A 15,662-nucleotide genomic window follows, 5' to 3' on the forward strand; every position below is an offset into this window, starting at 1 on the left:
AGTGCCAGTGTTGTGGTTTCTTTTACTGACATTTCATCTAGCAGGCATTCACCATCACCATCCGTCCAAGCTTTCCTAGTCTCCCAGTGATTGTGTGCCCTCCTCTAGCCAGTGCAATGCCATAACTTACCCTGTAGGATGATTCAGTGGCTTTTTCATTTCTAGTTTGAAAATCTGTAACAATTTGTGGCTTTTAAAATGCTTTTTCCATCTTCATTTAAAATATTTCTTTGAACTCTGAGTATTTGGTCTCAAGGAACCCACAGCTGGCTTTATAATACTGTTCAAAATTGTTCTGTTGCATAGGCACAATAAGGCAAGCTATTAATATCTATAAAGTTGAGGGAAAGATGACTTTTGTTATTTAAAATTTTTATATACAGTTTTGCTCAGTTTGTTTAGAGTCCTCCCTTGCTTGAATCAAAGAACTCTACTATGTCATATGTATCTTTGTCAGCACTGTTAGATTTAGATGGTGCAGCTGTGGATTTAAAGGCAAGTTAAGTATAAGAAAAATATATTAAAAATCATTTATTTTAGAATAAAATATTTTAAACAGTTTTAGGTAAAATTTAAAAATTAAGAAAGGTTTTCAGAACATTTTAAAAACTAATATTGCAAAACAACAAAGTACTTCTTGTGTTTCTTTGTAGGCACAAGGAAAACTTGTATTTTAAAATAATTATAGCAGATGTAACTGAAGACAACTAATAAAAGCATAGTGGAAGTATTTAGGCCAAACTAAGTTAGTCTTGGGAAACTTAGTTATACCCCAGCCTACCACCATAAACCATTCTAGAAAATATAAGAACACATATGCAGATGCCACTGTCTAAATGGTGACATCATCACATGTCATGTAGCCTCTGGAAAACTCCTCTGTACATTCTTGAGATAATGAGAGTTTGTTAAAAAAAAGGCAAGTAGTGCTTTAATATCACCATGAAAATAGTCTTGACTTCAGACTTCCGGAGGGTTCTCAGAGACCAAGGATTCCTAGACCATAGTTAAAGAGAATCATTGTTCTAGACCATTTTCCTTCCCTTCTCTCCCAGCTACTCCCCCAGTCCCCGCGCCTGCCCACATTTCGAATCTCATACCATCCGAATTTACGCTTGATGTAGTCCTCAGCTGCCCTCTAGATTACTGTCCTTCATGCCTTTGAAATTACTAACTCTGATTTTCCAACTCAAAAATTCTTTAACTCCACTGGGATCTTCACTCATTACTTCCCTTTTTATAGGCTTGGATTCCATCATTTTAATCACTCTAGCATAGAGCCTCAATTTTCTTGTATCTTTCCCTTTGCCTTACCTACCTGGAGAAACGACATCCCTGGCCAAATCGACCTTTCCCCCTGAATATTAAAGGTGGTGAGGAAAAAGAAATGCATATGCACACAAAACAATAGTCTCAATCCGTGACCTCTACTCTCAAGTGGGCCTTTAAAGGCTACCCAGAAATCCTACTACATTACCCTTGTTAGTCCTGCCACTCTCCTAGATGACTGTTTCATACCTTTTTCTTTTTCCTTAAACTTCCAACACCTTCTGTCATTCTCATTGAGGGAATAGAGAAAACCAGAAGAGACTTTTCCTAAATTCCTTCAATCATATCTGCCCATCTACGTGTATCTGTGCTCATATAATCTATTATCACATATATTACTGTGATTAAATTGTCTCTGATCTTATCTAAGGCCAACTCCTTATATCCAGCTGTGTACTATGTCCTATTTCCTTCTGCCTACTGGAGACATTGCTCTAGTAGTTATTCCACTCTGTTGGATCATTTCCATTGTCATACAGCTGTGCTTTAATTCTGCCTTAAAATCAACAGCAAAAACTACCCTATGTTCTCTTCCAGTTTTTGCTTCATTTTTCTGTTCCTCTTAAAGCAAGAGAGAGTAGTTATCTGATCTTGTTTCTATATCCTCCTCTTCTCTTTAGAAGTTGCTCTAATTCTGCCCCCAACCACTCTATAAAACTACTCCTGTTAGTGTGACCCATGATCTGTACTCTTCTATATACTAGGATCAATTTATAGTCTTCATCTGATTAGAACTGTCATTTGATAATATTTGATATAGTTGATTACTCTTTTCCTTTTGAAGACTTTCTTTCTTTGGCTTCTAGGACACCTTATTGTCTTGATTTTTATTATAGCTCTTTGTTTCTTCTCAGTTCCTTTGGATAGTTCTTCCTTATTTGCCTAATTTCAAAATCTTGGCATGCCCCAGGGCTCAGTCCTTGGACTTCATTCCTCTATATCTGTGTCTGGTTCTCAAGATCATTCCCAGATTCAATGATTTGCTGGGAGGACTTAGAGGACTCAGCACATAGAGGTACTTAGAGCTATGGTGTATTACAGTGAAAGCATGCAAAGCAAAATTGACAAGAGAAAAGACATATGGGGTGAAGTTCAGTGGAAACCAGGTACAAGCTTTCAAGAGTTCCCTTCCAGTGGTATCTCATAGGACATGCTTAATCCTCCAACAGTGAATTGTGACAAACTTGTGAGATGTCTACCAGGGAAGAAGCTCACTAGAGACTTGGTACCCAAGGTTATTACTAGAGGCTAGTTAGTCACTTAAGTACCCTCCGACTAGCCTGTACCAAGATTCCAGATTCCCAAAAGGAAAGCAGATGTTCAGCATAAACGCCATTGTTTACACAGCAGTTTAGGCTTTTTGTCAGCATAGATTAGATTTCTTTTGTCTAGAATTTCATGAGTGGAGTTATGTAGTTAGTATGTGTTCTTTTGTCTGTGGCTTCTTTCATTCTACATAATGCTTTTGAGATTCATCCATGTTGTTGAGTCTATCCCTTTTTATTGTTGAGTGGTATTCCATTGAATTAATATTCCAGAATTTGTCATCCATTCATCTGTTGCTAGACATTTGGTTTATTTCCAGTTTGGAGATATTAGGAATAAAGCTGCTATGAAGGTAGCAATCTTTCTTTGGACATTTTTTTTTTAAAACATCTTTATTGGAGTATTATTGCTTTACAATGGTGTGTTAGTTTCTGCTGTATAACAAAGTGAATCAGCTATACATATACATGTATCTCTATATCTCCTCCCTCTTGCATCTCCCTCCCACCCTCCCTATCCCACCCCTCTAGGTGGTCACAAAGCACCGAGCTGATCTCCCTGTGCTATGCGGCTGCTTCCCACTAGCTATCTGTTTTACATTTGGTAGTATATATAAGTCCATGCCACTCTCTCACTTCGTCCCAGCTTACCCTTCCCCCTCCCCGTGTCCTCAAGTCCATTCTCTACATCTGCGTCTTTGGACATTTTTTAAATTAAATATCTAGGAGTGGAATTTCTGGGACATATGAAAAGTGTATGGTTTATGTTATGAGAAAATGCACCACTGTCTTCCAAGCGGTTATTACCATTTTACATTTCTGCCAGCAATATGTGAGAGTTCTGGTTGCTCCGCACCCTTACCAACGCTTTTTTATTGTCAGTCTTAATTTGAGCCATTCTAGTGGATGTGCAGTGATTTTAATGTTGGTTTTAATTGCATTTCCCTAACTACTAATGATATTGAGCATCTTTTCATGTTCTTATTGACCATTTGTACTGTGTTTTTGAGACGTGTCTTAAAATCATTGCCCTCTTTTTATGAGATTGTCATCCTATTATTGATTAGTAATAGGTCTGTACATAGATCAGTGGTTTGCAACGAGGGATAATGTCGTCCTCCAGGGGACCTGTGGAAATGTCTGGAGACATTTTTGGTTGACACCATTGAGGGAGGACTCTTCTCTTTTTCTCTCCAACTCCCCCCACCTCACTCCCTTTCCCTCTCCCTAACATCCCTCCCTCATTCCCTCTTCTCTCTTCCTCTTTTTGAAATTCAGTTACATTTTAGGGCACTTCATATTGGCCTAGACGCCACTGAGGCGCTATGTTTTTTTTCCAATTTCTTTTCTCCCCCCTCTTCAGATTAGATCAATATCTTTACTGTCTTTTGCCCTTTTGCTGTGGTATTCATTTAATCTGCAGTTAAGCCCATCTAGTAAGTTTTTTATTTGAGATGCTGGACTTTTCAGCTGTAAGATTGCCTTTTTTGATTCTACTTTAGTTTGTTTCTCTGCTGAGATTTCTTGTCTATTCACTCATTATGTCCTATTTTTTGCTAAATGCAACATATTCATTATAGCTGTTTTATTAGTTTTTGTCTGCTAATTCCACTATCTGCACCATCTCATTTATTTTGAGTTACATTTTCCTGCTTCTTCACATGTCTAGGAAGTTGTGATTATATGTTGGGCTTGTGCATGATACATTATGTAGGGAGTATGAATTATTATTATTATTATGTAGGGAGTAACAATGCTGTCTTCTTTTAAAAGATGTGAGTTTTGTTCTGGCAGGCAATTAAATTACCAGAGGATCTTTATCCTGCTTGGCTTGTTTTTTTGCTTTGTTAAGGACAGGTAGCCTTTTTCACCTTTATTTTTTATTTTAGGGCATGGCTCCTACTCAGGGTGTGGTGTTATCTTTTTGGAGTCTTAACTGAATGCCTGAAGAGTGAGTCTTACTGAGCTGGAACTATTGAATCCACCCACAAATGACCTCTGCTATTTCCACTTAGCTCCCAGGCCTACAGCAGCCTCTCTCTTTTATTCCTCGGGGATTCTCACCCAGCCCAGGTGCAGCCTGGTCTCAGCCAAGGCAGAGGAAAACCCCTGTACAGATTCTGCGCCATCTCCACTCCCACGCTGGTGCATTTCCCTTCTTTCTTTCTTACACCTTGTTCATAAATTCTAGCTGCCTCAACAGCTCTAAACTCTGATCTCAGCTTTCTCAGTTGAGAGAAACCATCACTTGATTTTCCCTTGGGTTTCACCTCCCTGTGGTCAGGAGAGCTTATACAGAAAGCCAGTGTGATCGTGGGGCTTATCTTGTGTATTTACTGTGTTTCAAGTCTTCTGCTCCCTGTTGTCTAGTGCCTAAAAACAGTTGCCTCATGTGTTTTGGCCAGGTTTTCTTTATGGTGAGGAATAGTCTGATGCCATTTATTCCATCATGACTGGCAGTGAAAGTCCCCCCTAAAACTTTAGGGGAAAAAAAAAACTTTAAAAATTTTGAGATTATAATATACTGGTAAGTATACAGAAAAGAAATCAGTTGTGGTTTTTTGTTTGTTTGTTTTTTCAAATTGCCACTTGTAACATACCAATTAGTGAAGGAGATTTTATGCCTTGCTTTTTTTTTTTCCCCCCAAAAAAGGGTGTGGTCAGTAGCTACCTTATGAGATGGTAGATAGTAATTTGTTCATGTAAAAGAGATTATTTGTTGTTACAAATATTCTTTAGAACCTGACAGCACCATCCGAAGAAAATTGTTAGGGCTGGTGTATCCATGATAGAGCTTCCCCAGAGGCGGAGCGCCTTCATTATAACTTACATAAGACATTGCTGCTGGATTGCTGCCATAAGCAGGGCCCCTTAAGACAGGAGCTTGTCATTACTTTTACTGGTGTCCTCCTTGTGGATAGGGGTCAGCATTGTTGAGTCTAAGCAGGGGTGACACTTGAAATTTCTTCAGATCATTCAGAACGTCTTCCTTGATTTCCCAGAATCTCATTCTTCTCTCGAGTAATCAGTGTTTGTTGGTTTTCCTGTTTTTATTTCTACCTTTCACATAGCCCATAGTACTGAATATAGTTATCTTAACATGTTCTGAAGAATTGTCTAGCATCAAGATTAAAGTACTAATACATGAGAGTCCCTGAAGTTGCATGTGAAATGATTACTCTCTGCTTTGAAGTGGCCAGTTAATTTCTCAGCCAGTTCTGATCAGATAGCTTGTTAGCTTTTGTATGTCTGTTGTGTTTTATTTTGCTCTGGTTTTTTTGGTTGACAGTTTGGGCTGAGATGATCTATTCATGTGTATAAATATGTATTTATGAGTACGTAAAAGTTAAAATGTACATATGGAAGACATTCTTAGCAATACTTTCCAGATTTGTTTGTTTTTCATTTTTGTCCAGTGTATATCATTTTTCTTTCTGCTAGATGCCTGGCTTTTTCAAGATTGGTTAAGAATTTTCAAGGTGTTGTTTATTGCCACTGGTCTTGTCTTGTATATAGTACACTTCTGAACGTAAAGAAATATCCCTCATTCGTGTAAGATTCAAAAGAAATCAGTTATCTTTTCTGGCTTATGCTTTTTAACATATTACAGTCGCATTTAATTGGTTTGTTTCTTCCCGTGAGTTCTTCAAAGCCTTGTGAATCCTTGTTTTTCTCAGCTAGATGCTGAGAAAATTGTTCGTGTTGTCACACATCAGGTACTTTTTTAAAAATAAAAAAACTGATACTTGAAACAGCTAAAGATCCACATAAAACAATATTTTATAGTGAGGCTTATTTTCTAGCATAATTAGGTAAAAAGGTATTTCTCATAAGGTGCTTTTCAAGTAATACTATGTAAATGTCAAAATTGGATTATAACATTTTTAAGGTGAAAGTGAGCTTTGAGACATTTAGCTTGGACCCTATTTTATAGATCAGGTAAGTAAGAACCTGAAGGTGGCGAAGTAGGAACCTGAAGGTGGCAAAGAAAGGTACTGTCAGAGGCAGGATTCCGACCCAGAATCTCCTCCCTGCTGGTGTAGTACTCAGCTAAAGAGAGACAACTATGTAGGGCCATACATGCTATACCAAGGTGAGCCGAGACATTCTTGGCTCTTTTGCTATTAATGTGGGCTATCCTTACAGGGTCCCTCACCTGCAACCCCTCTTCCCTTTTTTCTCAGGTTCCCTGGGCTTACCCATTCCCGATCCCCCAATTTGATGAATTCCTTTTCACCTTTTTAAAAAACCCAACTCAAATGGCTTCTTTTCTAAGAAATATTCTCAAACTCCTTTTCCTGCCCTCTTTTACTCCTCTGGTTATTACTGTACTCTGTGCATCCTTCTGTTATTATTGCATTAAAATTGGTTGTTTGTATTTTTTTCTTTTAAATCTTAAGTTCCTAGTAATATCCAGTCTTCTTACGTTTATTTGTTTTTTTTATTGAAGTATAGTTGATTTACAATATTGTGTTACTTTCAGGCGTACAGCAGAGTGATTCGGATATATATATATATATATATATATATTTTCTTGTTTTTGATTCTTTTCCATTATAGGTTGTTACAAGATATTGGATATAATTCCTCGTGCTATACAGTAAATCCCTGTTGTTTATCTATCTTCTCATATATTTTAATCCCATGGCCTAGTATAGTTAGTGTCTTTGGAGTGAATTAAATTGAGATCTGCAGTGTTGGGAAACAAGAGGTTTAATAAGCTCTGATAAAGGCCCGAATGTTTGTTTTGAATACAGTGTGACTTCTTGCTGTTTTGTTTTGTTCTTTTCTCTTTTTTGCCTATTTCCAGATTTCTAGATACATTCTGGATAGTTGAGGTTGCCAAGTCTGTGTCTTCAGATTAGTGATTCTCAAATATCGGGTCCATGAGCAGGCTGCAGCTAAATCTCCTATGGATTTTATAGAAATGCAATGGGTTTTCTGATTTAGTGAGTCTGGCATGAATCCAGGAATCCCAGGATTCTTTCTATTTTATTTTGTTCACTTTAAATCTACACGGTTGTTTTGATGATCAGCTAGGTTTGGGAGCCACAGCTTCAGATAACAAGCTGTTCAATCAGAGTGAGATTGCTTAGGGTAGACTTTTATCTGCCGCTTAAGAGCTTACAAGTTTCTTATTTCTGGTTCCCAAAGTGTCTGGAACATAATTTGTAGAAATGAGATGCCTTTAAAAGATGTTTTTAATCTGGGTTTTGATTAATTCGAAAGATGATGACTGATTAACCTCTATTTTTTATTATCATTTAAGGAGTGTTCAGCCTTGGTGTTCCTGTAGATGCTCTCTTCTTCATTGGTAACCAGTTGGTGGCCACGAGTCATACAGGGAAAGTGGGAGTGTGGAATGCTGTCACCCAGCACTGGCAGGTCGGTTTTAACTAATGCATATTGCAGAAATGAAATTATTTCTGAAACTCATGCTGATTATGCATCTGCTTTATTGTGGAATTCATATTGTTTCTGTTTTGATTATACAGTAAGTCCCCTACATACGAACAAGTTCAGTTCCAAGAGCGTGTTTGTAAGTCCAATTTGTTTGTAAGTCCAACAAAGTTAGCCTAGGTACCCAACTAATACAATCTGCTATATAATACTGTACTGTAATAGGTTTATAATACTTTTCACACAAATAATACATAAAAAACAAACAAAAAAGAAAACATTTTTAATCTTACAGTACAGTACCTTGAAAAGTACAGTAGTCCAGTACAACAGCTGGCATACAGGGGCTGGCATCGAGTGAACAGGCAAGAAGAGTTACTGACTGGAGGAGGGAGAGGAGGTGGGAGATGGTAGAGCTGAAGGATCCTCAGCAATGGGAGACGGAGGGCAAGCTGCAGTTTCACTCACGCCTGACATTGATGGTACAGGTTCTGGTTCCTTGCCGGATTCAATTCTGTCGACCCTCTTGAAAAAGCGATCCAGTGATGTCTGGGCAGTAGCTCTTTTTTTCTCCTCATAGATAACACGGTAGCACTGGATGCATTCTGAATGGCTGCTGCAGCTTTGGGGTACTGTTCTACTTTCGAGTCCTGTGCCTCAGAAACTAATAGTGCCTCCTCAAATAAAGAAAATCCCCTTGCCATTTCCTGTGTCGTGAAATCTCTTCTTAGCAGTACCAGCTACATCACCGCTGCCTTTATGCTTGCTTCCAGATATCCTGGGCTTGAAATAAAGATACTGTACTACTGTACTCTGTACAGTACTGTACAGTAAAGTACACAAAAGCACAACCACTTGTAGAGGATGCATGCACGTGACAGTGCACGCCAGACATGTGAACTAACTTATGTGATTGGACGTGCGAACACACGTTTGCATCTTTGAAAGTTTGCAAGTTGAAGGTTCGTATGTAGGGGACTTACTGTATAGAATATTGAATATATTTACTGGTAAATTTGCTTCTGGATACAAGTTTGACTACATTTTCAAGAATTTTAAGTCACTTTGGAAAATGAGTGAGTTTTTAAACTGGTTTGACATTTCTTTATTTCCTTGAAATGTTTTAAGTTTCATGCCTTGGGAATAGTAGTCCAGGCAAACTTCATCTCCGGAGTGGGAGCACAGTTCTGTGTGAAAATACATAGCCTGTTCAAGGAAAAGATAGCAAGCTAAATGCTTTCACATACTTGAGAGGAACAGGAAGGAGATAAGACTAAAAAAAAAGGTTATTGCCTGATTCTGAAGGAGAGGGGGAAAATTAAAGGACTTTAAGCAGAGAGTGACTTGACCAGATCCATGTTTTAGAAAGATAACAGTGCTGGCTAACATGAAAAGTGGACTGGAGATCAGGGAAGTAATCCAGCAAAAGAGGCAGAGATTCACCTAAAATGCATAGACGGCAAAGATGAGGCTATCTGGAAAACATTTCATAAGCCTTCCTAAAACGATAAGGATTGGTATCTGATTAGATGGAGAAAAATTAAAGGAGAGAGAGATGGATTTCTAGTTCTGACAGTTGAGTAGCTGGTAGTATTTTACATTGATAGGGGACGGAGGAGGAGAATCATATATGCTGGTAGATAGTGTGAGTAATAATTAGAATGACTAATATGTTTACTTTGAGATTCCTGTGGGTATCCGTGTACAGGAGCTCACTATATAGTTGGAAGCACCCCTTTGGAATTTAGGGAAGAAGAAAAGGGCTAGAAAAAAGTATTTGGAAATCACAATACTTGGTAATTGAAAAATGGGAATTGGTAAGATTTTCCATTGAGGGGATATCTGCAGTGAAAGAAAAGCCAAAGTTAAAGTCCTGAGGAACATTAGCTTTTAAGGGAACAAGATGGGAAACCAAGAGCCAAAGTGACACATATGATGCGATTGAGAAATGACATTGGTTTTGTCAGTAGGATATCATTTGCAGATGTATTAATAAGTTAATTAGGTTTTGATTGGGGGAGCGGGCAGATTGCAGGAACTAAGGAATGAAAAGATCAGAGATTAGAGTTAGCAAATTCAGAGTGTTTTTCAAGAAGTTTGGTGGTGAAGGAGAGCAGAGAACGAAGTGATAGTTTAAGGATCAAGGCTAGATGGAGGAAAAGATATTCAGTGCTTTATTTTACTTTTTCTCTAGGATGGGAGAAGTTTGAGCATGCTTGTTAGTCAGAGAGGGGAGTTGACAGAGAAAGCATTTGAAGGTTGAAAGAATGGAGATGGTTGCTAGTGCCATGGAAGCAAATGGGGTCTAGAACACAGCTGGAGGGGTTGCCCCAACAGAGTAGAGAGACTTCTTTCTCTGCGATGGAAGAGTGAGGAAGGCGTACTGTGGAGGAGAAGGACATTGGAAGTGTGTTTCAAGGATTGCAGAGATTATAAATCTTTATAATGGACCTGGCTGGTACAGTTATGTGAGTGTCTTCCTTAATCCTCAGTACTGGGAACAGAAGCAAGAGAAAAGAAAACAGTGTCAGCCTGATTCAGGATTGGAGATGTAATAAAATGGGTATGACACACAAAGGGATGAGAAAACATAAAGTGGCAAAGTAATTGAAACTGTAAGATCAAGAAGTGAAGGCGCGCCACGTAAGCAGAGGAGGATGCAGGGATTCAAGGGGCTAGAGGGAAGTGAAAGCAGGTTGATGACTTATAAGGAGTGGGAATTGTTGTGGTCAAAGACTGGAGTTAAGGTTTTGGAGTTGGAGCAGTTCTCAGTGATGTAGCCATTTAAATCATGTGTTGAACTGACTTAAAGATGAAAGTAGTTGAAATAGTGGTCAGAGAACTGTAAGGGTCATCAGGGTGAACATTTAGGTGTCAGAACAGTAATGGAGAATGGGACAAAAAGCTAACTGATCCAGGTGCCCAGCTCCTCAGCAAAAGTGGTGTGTTGATCTGGAAGCTGCAGTCTGGGCAGAGATAGGGTAATTGAATGTCATGTTTGGGCTGAGCTTGTGGAGGGACATTCTTAAGATCTTATGGCCGCGCCTGAGATGCTGGGGAAATGGTGAGAGAATGAATGACTTCCGATGAAAGAGATTACAATCAGAGAAAGTTAATTTTCATTCTAGATGGAGACATGGAAGTCATGTTTGTAGAAAAAAGATATTAGCCAAGAGTGGACCTTCCATATAGGCACAGAAAAGGCATTATAAAGGTTGTTACCATAAAAGTGATGGGCCAAGGAATGTGGGGAAGGACTGATGTAGGTTGATCTAAAGTTGAGGTGGAGGGAAGTCGATCAGAGGGATTCTTCAGCTGGTGATATTTCTGTAAAGAGGAATGTGGATTTTAATGATTTATGGAAGATCTGCTGTCAGGTAAGTTACTTGGCTAATTATGTCAAGTGAGCTTTTAGTGGCTCTGAGAAGCTGTGCTATCTGTGCCATAAAACTCCGAAGGTGCATTTAGGTTTCTAAAGGAACATGTTTCTTTATTACCTTCTTTGTTTTTTACTAATGTCACAACTGCATATAAAAGTTCTCATGTTTTGAGATTCCAAAAACTATACTAGCATCCTCAAAGTGGATACTTCTCCTTAAGCTTTTAGTCCTATATGTATAACCTGTTGCTTCTTGTTTGGTATATGCATGAATTGAAAACCATAGCTGACAAAGTAGGTTTGTTATTACATTTCAGGAAGACCTGGGGTGAGTCGAGCATTCATGCAGCAAACAAGCCTTATATAACTTTTAGCCCAGATAGATGATTTATTTTTTTGGTAGTGCAGTGCAGAGCTAGGATGTAATGAAATCTCAGTGTCTGATCTGCAGACCTCAGCAGACAGTTCTGACCTGAGGCTGGCTGCTGTGGCACTGGATGAGCGGGTTCTGATCTGGCCTTTGGCAACAGTTCTGCTCATGAGTGACACGGAAGCTACACAGGACAACTAGTGTAGTTTGTGACGACTCTCGCTGTATAGTCGAGATTGATTTGAGGTATTTGAGTCAGACAAATGAGCCTGAGAACAAGAGAGCAAGCGTTTTTGAGCCTAAAAGCCGTTGTGATATTTTGGTGTAGCAGTTTCTTATTAGGACAGCTTCAATAAAATGTTAATGAAAATTTTATAACAGTATTGTATCTGATTTGGGTAAGAAAAAAGAAAATTATTTTTTAGAAGGAAAGTTTCAGTGTTTTCTTCTTTTTTTTTGTTTAATTCCTCTTCATTAGACTTCAGAAGATTAGTAATAAGGAATTAGTGTTTCAAATACATGGCCTAGGCTGAGTTACGTAGCAGAATAGTAACTTTAGGCATTATTTCCCAAGTTGTTCAAGTTTAAATTTAGATGTATATTGGAAACATAGATTATACATGTTTCATTTTCATATCAAAACGGATTGACAGTGTTGGAAGTTAGTCCTGGAAAGCCATTGTGTATTCTGATTCCTAAAGGATCCGAGAGCTCTGTCTGTGTACATTCTGAAAGACGAGAGATCTTCAGCCAGAGTCACCATGTGAGCCACAGCCTGGCCTCTAAATGAACAGTGGAGGACGAGCTTGAGGAGGAAATACTGGCTGTGGGAACAAGGAGTCAAAGTGACTTTCTGTGGTCTTATGGGCTGTGCTGGACAAGAACTAGGGAGGCTTGTTTGATGTAGCTTCTCTTCTTTTGTGCTCTGATGCACTTGTAGCACTGATGTCACAAGTAGGGTTTGGTGGGATTTACTTTTTTGTTTTTTGTTTTTGTAATAGGTTTATGAACCCCTGCAAGTTAGGAACAAGAATAAGGTGGGCATTGGAATCTTAGGCCCAGAATTCATTGGAGAGGACTGACATTTGGGTGTCTTATTATGTCCTGAACACTATCCCAAGTACGTTGTATTTCTTACTTGGGATTTACAGTAACGTAGCTGAATTAGATCAATTATTGGTAAGAAGACTTGACATTTTGGTGTCTATTATGTACTGACCACTACCCTGAGTATGTTATATTTGCTTACTTAGGATTTACAGTAACATAGCTAAATCAGCTGACATATAGAAATATTGGGTAAAAATATTAAAACAGCATATATTGTATCTATATCAAGTATTGAATTACATTTATTTGTTTGTTTGTTTATACATATTTGCATGTCACGTATCAGAGTAAAGGCTCTGGGGTCTGGGGTTCTACCAGGAATAGGAGGCATGGCTTCATGGGACAGTGTAAACCAGCCTCCTGCAAAAAGCTGAAGCTTTAAAGATCTGCCTCAGTCCCTGAGAAGAAGAATGGGAAAATGTTGCTCAACAATTTTGGAACAAGAAAGCTTGACCTGTGTTTAGTGTCTTGGATTGGGGAGAGGTGGTGCAGGGGAAAACCATCAATGAGAAATTGAGACCAAAATAATCAAATTAGGACTACAAATGTGTGAATTGAAAACACAAAGGTAAGTATGGGAACTCCAATTTGAGAAATTAATGTAAAAAGCTGGTCTAGGACCATTTGCATTTCCAGATGTGGACATGAAACTGAACTTTCACAAGATATGGTGCACAGGACTCTGCAGAAGAAATATTTTCTACTGAAAGTGAGCCCATAACCTCCCCAAATTTGTAAACTACACATGAAACATGAAAGCAAATGAGGGAAAGTCATCAAATGTTAGCAGTTAGAGTACAAATGTACCCCAAAGCTGAAAATAATTGAACAATTAGACAACTAATGTAGAATAAATTTCTGAAGTTATTTAATGAGATAGAAGAAGGACTAGACTATAATGAAGGAACAGGACCAGTCAGAAAAGAAGCCAAATGAAAGAGTAGAAATTTAAAGGTCATTGAAAATTAAAAACAAAACAAAACTCTTACTTAATGTGTTAAATAGAAGGACAGCTAAAAAGACAATGAATTGACAGACGCATTTGAAAAAAATCATTCACACTGAAGCAGAAAGAGTGAGAGAGAAAATATGAAAAGAAAAAAATGAGAAAATCACTTTCAGAAAGGAACAGTGGAGATGGGGCAATTTAGAAAAGATAATTGCTAACAATTTTGGAGAACTGAAGAAAGACATGACTCTACTGATTAAAGAAATACATTAAGGCTAAATAAAATCAGATTCACACTTACACACATGGTGATGTGTTGGGTTGGCAAAAAAGTTCGTTAGGGTTTTTCCATAGGCTCTTTCAGAAAAACCTGAACGAACCTTTTGGCCAACCAATAATAGAAGATAAAAGTATCATAAAGGTGTCCGCAGAGTAATGACAGGTACACTGTAGTTAGACTTAAAACAGAGTCTTCATCGCCAGCAGTAGAATCCAGAAGACGATAGGCTCTTCTCAAGTTAGTTGGGGAAATAACTTTCAACTTAGGATTTCACATCCAGCAAAACTATCATTCAAACATGAATGAGAGATGTTTTCAGATAATACAAAGTTTGTCACTTACAACCTTCAGTGGAAGGACCTCTATAGAAATGCCCTTTGATAAGGTTATTTATACTTAGAAGAGGAAGTAGTGAAATACAATAAACATGACTAGCCAAAGAATTTGTAGATGTGTTGGTGAATCTAAATAAGTCTTTAAAAAGTAATGGGTGAGGGTTAAAACATACTGATGTTAAAAAAAAATGATCATCATCCAGGTAGAGATTGTGGTTAAAGGATTCTAGGGGCCTTGTATTACTTAGGAAGATAGAGTGATTTTCAAAATGTAAAGCATTTAAATTTTTACATAGGAGTTGATGATGATCACTGCATGCAACATTAGGAGAGAAAACCCACTTCCACCTTAGGTTTGTGACCACCATGACTGAACCAAATATACTAATCAGTATGGTGTCTCAGGTTCCTGACATGAAGCTGTTGGGGTAAAGAAGAGGAGGCCATGAAATGGCTGGCTGCTTGCTTATGCTGGGAGAGAAGAACTTAGTACCAACTCCTCTGTAACCTAACTTTACTTATCCTCTGCTTTCCCAGTTCTCCTTGTACTGAGGGGTAGGTAGACATGAGGAGAAAAGCAGGACATGCTCAGGGTTTGCAGGAAAAGAGGTAGGAAGGCTCTAATCCTGGAGCCCCTCCTCCCAGAGAACCGAAGGTCAGGTATCTGTCTTGGACATGCCTGGGAAAGCTCCAGGCTGCTGCTGCTCTTTCATTGAAAAATGGGTCCAGAGGGAGAGGAATCTCATGGCCTTACCTATCCCCAGCCTTTGACTATGAAGATTCTGGGTAGAATTGAAGCTCTTCCTGCAGTGCTGGAGCTAAAACGATGCACTTGGTTTAAGAAAATTGGTCAGTGAAGCAGCCTTCCCTCCATTTTTCAGACATCTTTACTCATGTCACTGAGAAGTCGTTGGTGTTTACCTGCTACAAAACTTGTTGGCTCTGATGAGACAGAAACATGACCTGGGGTTGGGGGTGGTCATTGAGTCTTTGCAGAGATATTTCTAGTGTAACTTATAACCATGCATGATACCAGAAGGTACACACAGAAATTAGGGTCATGGACATGAACAGCTTCTAGGAATCATTATTTCCAAGTTTTAGCTGTTTTTAAATTTGTTTTTAGTTAGACTCTTTTGCTATATTTGCTGTTCTGTCAGAAGTGTGCTTTTGCCCTTTCTCTACCTAACTCCTAGTTAGTTTTTTAGTTTTCAAGCTTTACTTTCTTTTTGAACTTTTCCTTGA

The 15,662-nt window shown here is 38.5% G+C and overlaps 1 protein-coding gene across 2 annotated transcripts in view; it reads left to right on the top strand.

The window, feature by feature from the left end:
- The window catches only part of KCTD3 (potassium channel tetramerization domain containing 3), a 62,887-nt gene that overhangs the window by 27,628 nt on the left and 19,597 nt on the right, over nt 1-15,662 (top strand). For both annotated transcript variants that reach the window (XM_061185301.1, XM_061185302.1), the window contains exon 10: nt 7,864-7,979. In XM_061185301.1, the coding sequence (XP_061041284.1) occupies nt 7,864-7,979 (116 nt within the window). The remainder of the gene's footprint in view (nt 1-7,863; nt 7,980-15,662) is intronic.

The sequence above is a fragment of the Eubalaena glacialis genome, chromosome 3 (assembly GCF_028564815.1).
Source record: "Eubalaena glacialis isolate mEubGla1 chromosome 3, mEubGla1.1.hap2.+ XY, whole genome shotgun sequence".
Lineage (NCBI taxonomy): Eukaryota > Metazoa > Chordata > Mammalia > Artiodactyla > Balaenidae > Eubalaena > Eubalaena glacialis.